Genomic DNA, 5,000 nt, shown 5'->3' on the forward strand with positions numbered 1-5,000 from the left:
TCCTCCTCCACACCTCCACCTCCACCTCCTCCTCCTCCTCCCTCCTCCTCCCCTCCTCCTCCTCCACCTCCTCCTTCTCCACCTCCTCCTCATCCATCTCCTCCTCCTGCTCCACCTCCTCCTCCTCCTTCTCCTCCTCCTCCTCCTCCACCTCCTCCTCCTCCACCTCCTCCTCCTCCTCCTCCTCCTCCTCCACCTCCTCCTCCTCCACCTCCTCCACCTCCTCCTCCTCCTCCTCCACCTCCTCCTCCTCCTCCTTCCTCCTCCTCCTCCTCCTCCTCCACCTTCTCCTCCTCCACCTTCTCCTCCTCCACCTCCTCCACCTCCTCCTCCTCCTCCTCCACCTCCTCCACCTCCCTCCTCCTCCTCCACCTTCTCCTCCTCCTCCTCCTCCACCTCCCTCCTCCTCCACCTCCTCCACCTCCTCCTCCTCCTCCACCTTCTCCTCCTCCTCCTCCTCCACCTTCTCCTCCTCCACCACCTCCTCCTCCTCCACCTCCTCCTCCTCCACCTCCTCCTCCTCCACCTCCTCCACCTCCTCCTCCTCCTCCACCTTCTCCTCCTCCTCCTCCTCCACCTTCTCCTCCTCCACCTCCTCCTCCTCCTCCACCTTCTCCTCCTCCTCCCTCCACCTCCTCCTCCTCCTCCTCCTCCTCCCCACCTCCTCCTCCTCCACCTCCTCCACCTCCTCCACCTCCTCCTCCACCTTCTCCTCCTCCTCCTCCTCCACCTTCTCCTCCTCCAACTCCTCCACCTTCTCCTCCTCCACCTCCTCCTCCTCCTCCTCCTCCTCCTCCTCCTCCTCCTCCACCTTCCTCCTCCTCCTACCTCCTCCTCCTCCTCCTCCACCTCCTCCTCCTCCTCCTTCTCCTCCTCCTCCTCCTCCTCCTTCCTCCTCCTCCTCCTCCTCCTCCTCCTCCACCTTCTCCTCCTCCTCCTCCTCCTCCTCCTCCTCCTCCACCTTCTCCTCCTCCACCTTCTCCTCCTCCTCCTCCACCTCCTCCTCCTCCACCTCCTCCTCCTCCACCTCCTCCTCAAGCTTACCCAGAAGACACAACACATTATTTTAGCCTTAATAGTCTCAGTAAGGCTTCTTTCTATCTATTGTCTTGCCAGAAAACTTGCAACATTGCTGCCTCTTTCCCCGGGCAAGCTGTACAGGTCATCTTGGGCAAGCTTTACAGGTAATCTCGGGCAAGCTTTACAGGTCATCTCGGGCAAGCTTTACAGGTCATCTCGGGCAAGCTTTACAGGTCATCTCGGGCAAGCTTTACAGGTAATCTCGGGCAAGCTTTACAGATTGTCTCGGGCAAGCTTTACAGGTCGTCTCTTGGGATGAAAGCTTCGATCTCTAGAGCAGAAATCCTTAATCCCCTGGATTAAAAAGCTTTGATCTCCAGAATAAAAAAACCTTAATCTCTTGGTCTGGAAGCCTCGTGATGTCACCTGCAGTGATGGGTTCAGCCAAGTGGAAACCTAAGGTTTAAAATGAGATTTGCCAGTACATGGACTTGAGGGCTTCACATTGTAGCTGTACGTTGTATCAGTGTTGATGGTGGTGGTAGTGGTGGTGGTGGTGGTTGTGGTAGTGGTGGTGGTGGTGGTTGTGGTGGTGAAGGTGGTGGTGACGTTGGTTGTGGATGGTGGTGGTGGTGGTGATGGCTGTGGGTGGTGGTGAGGGTGGTTGTAGTGATGGCAGTATGAGCAGACTCCCAGTGTTGTCACTTCCGTCTTGTCTTCTTTTGGTTACTAGGAAGACTACATCTGCTGGGAGAAAGACTATCTTAACATCGAGAAGGGCTTAGGGTGATGAACATCCCTAGAGCTGCAACTCCGCGTTGCAGAATGTCAGTATAGCTTCTGAATTTCCCATACTTATACTTGTGTAGTATATTGTACATCGTATCATCCATGCATATATTTAGGCTCCCTTTCAGTAGGCTCAGTGACGAGCATGTGTGACGTCACGTGATGCTGTTGTGAGCGCTACGCGCTCGTCCTCGTCCTCAGTTCTCCACGCATAGGCCTAGAAATAGAACAGGCAGTTTGGGCTCCCCCCTTCACACTCTGCTAATATATGTGTTAACATCCATCGACTGTGTTTAACTCCAACCATCACCTCTCCACGAACCCCTTTCCACAAGGTTTCCAGGAAGCTGAAGGAGGTTATGGAAGAGAAGGTGGAGGAGGAAAGAGAAAAGTGAGCAAGGAGAGAAGGGGAGAAAAGAAGGAGGAGGAAGAGGATTCATACGAAATACAAGAGAGAGAGGGGGGGGGAATAAGGCACCATCTGCAGAAGGAAGGCAGAAACGTGTAAGGGAAAGGCAGCCTCGCTGAAATATAGATTACAGCTGTTAATTTATGCCTCGGGTGCCACCCAGGGTGCCACCCCGGGTACCATCCTCGGTGCCGCTTCTGGACAATGGCACCATCACCACCAGTAATGCCCATCCACAAATTCACATTCCAAATCCATTAGGGAAATCCAGCGGTCGTGTAGCCTGTCCTTCGCCTGCCATCGCAGGTCAAGAAGGCACCACCAACGGCCGTACTAGTCTGGCGAACCTACGCCAGGGTTAACGTGATACCATAAGTAGAACGCAGTCTAAAGTTTGATGGTCTGGCGGAGGTGTGTGGAATGCCAGCTGCTGCTGGTAGTACTGTACTATTAAAACAACACTGACGAGGTTTTGATAGTCTGACTGAAGGAGGAAGAGAGGGAGAGCGAGAGAAAGATTAGGGGGAGAGAGAGAGAATGTTTTCAACTGAACCGACGTAGGTAACAGCTCTTAGCCTGTAAATAAAGGTAGGGACTCTAAGCTTAACCCTGTATAAATCCTTTATAAATAAGAGAGAGAGAGAGAGAGAGAGAGAGAGAGAGAGAGAGAGAGAGAGAGAGAGAGAGAGAGAGAGAGAGAGAGAAAGAGAGAGAGAATGTTAGTCAGATGTAAACAGTATAACATTAAGTAGTCTGATTTAAAAATTTCAACCTCATAATCTATGTGTCAGACCCAATTATTTTACACTGGATTCTACAAGGTTAGGTTTAGATTCCTAACTTTTTCTACGAGCTAAAACCTGTTACCTACAGTCCCTCATTTGAAATCCATTTTTATTGTTATGAAATATACAGAGCTTTACTCTCTCTCTCTCTCTCTCTCTCTCTCTCTCTCTCTCTCTCTCTCTCTCTCTCTCTCTCTCTCTCTCTCTCTCTCTCTCTCTCTCTCTCTCTCCCTGCCTCCCACCATCACAGTGTCAACAATAGGCCTCAATGCTCAGGGTTTAATTGACTGCCGCATCACTCTTCCTCTCCTCCACCTCACCCCTGTTGAAAATTCCTCTCACAGATACTGCTGGAAAAATTGTCTCTCTTAAATACTGCTGGCACTGAAGCCAGAGTTTGTAGATTCTTGGAATTCAGGCTGATGACCTACGGTCTGGAAGTGCCCCAAGCCTGCTCTACTGGCATTCAGTGCCACCGAGACAGGCCCTGAGTACACAGGGCCATGATAGTACACAGGAGGTATCAACACTGGGCTATGGGCGTACCCAGAAGTATCTGAGAAAGGCAGATAGTAAAAGATCTGAAAAGAGAGACTATCTACTATCATTTAAATGGGGACTGTCTAGTATTATCTAGATGGGGACTCTCTACTAGTACACTAGTTACCAAAACTGAAATTTTATCCACTTCAGGAACCAAATTAACAGCTTTAAGTTAACTCTGATGTGCTGATCACGAATTTGATTAGTTTAGTCTTATTCACCTAAGCTAATTTTTTTAAATAGTATTGTCAATGTTTTGGTTACAACCACATGATTTATGTTACCTAAGATTGATAGGTTTGTGCAGTAAATTCATCCACGTAAATTCATTATATACATACTGAACAAATATGGCATAAATTCCCATGCAGTTATACAAACATATTGACTAATGGCTGTCCAGCACTAGCCTCCAGCAGTAGGTAACCAGTGAAGTGATGCACAGGTTCCCCTGACATCTCTTCTCCGTGATGGCTGTCGTCTTGGTGAAATGGTTTCAGTGTGGGGGTTTCTATTTCAAACAAAAACCAGGTTTAGGTTTTGAATTCAGCGTCCTGAAGTTAGTTTGAAATGTCTATTTTGAAACGTGAACTGAAACCAGTATGGGCCATGGTTATGAGACTGATGTGGGATAGTTAGTATAGTAGTAGGCTCTCTCCCCTCCCTCCATTCATAGTATGATACAGAGAGACAAAAATGTTATACCACATTAGATAAGAGATTATAGATATTTATAGGAAGGTAAAAATAGAGGTGTAAGTCAAGGTTAGTGCTGGTGGAGTGTGTGGGACGGGCCTAGAGTGCAAGTGCCTGGTGTCAACCAAGAATGATAGGGAGACTGTAGTGTCATCTGTGAGTGTCAGACAGTATGACGAATCACCACCACCACCACCACCACCACCACCACCACCACCACCACCACCACCACTACTACTACTACTACTACTACTACTACTACTACTACTACTACTACTACTACTACTACTACTACTACTGACATCACCACCACCATTAATATCACCACTACCACCACCACTACCACCACCACTACCACCATCACCACCACCACTACCACCGTCACCACCACCACCATCATCACTACTGTCATTTTTCCCTCCCTCCCTCACCACCACTATCATCACTACCACCATCATCACCACGATCGTTACCACCACCATCATCACACTATCTCCTCTCTCCCTCACCATTATATCTCCATCATGTTAAGGGTCGTTCATTCTCATCATCCTTCACCACCATGCAGTTCCATCACTACCACCCCTCTATCTCGTCACGGCTCCATCAAAACACCCCATCCATCACCCCTCTTACACACCCTCCTTTATCACTCTCCATCTCTTCTCTCCTTCCTCACCTCCACCTTTCATTACGTCCGCCCTCTATCACCAATATTCCCTCTTCCTGCCCCTCCATCACCATCGCTCCCTCTTGCT

The 5,000-nt window shown here is 49.6% G+C and overlaps 2 protein-coding genes across 3 annotated transcripts in view; both read left to right on the forward strand.

Moving 5' to 3' along the window:
* LOC138853496 (uncharacterized) overlaps positions 1 to 4,523 on the forward strand; it is a gene marked incomplete at both ends in the record, with an annotated part of 6,068 nt that extends 1,545 nt beyond the window's left edge. The window contains 2 exon segments of the mRNA XM_070090415.1: positions 403 to 814; positions 4,421 to 4,523. Of these exon segments, the coding sequence (XP_069946516.1) occupies positions 403 to 814; positions 4,421 to 4,523 (515 nt within the window).
* LOC128699015 (cubilin) overlaps positions 1 to 5,000 on the forward strand; it is a 421,279-nt gene that overhangs the window by 25,353 nt on the left and 390,926 nt on the right. The gene's annotated exons all lie outside the window — the stretch shown is intronic.

Source organism: Cherax quadricarinatus, chromosome 31 (assembly GCF_038502225.1).
Source record: "Cherax quadricarinatus isolate ZL_2023a chromosome 31, ASM3850222v1, whole genome shotgun sequence".
Classification (NCBI taxonomy): domain Eukaryota; kingdom Metazoa; phylum Arthropoda; class Malacostraca; order Decapoda; family Parastacidae; genus Cherax; species Cherax quadricarinatus.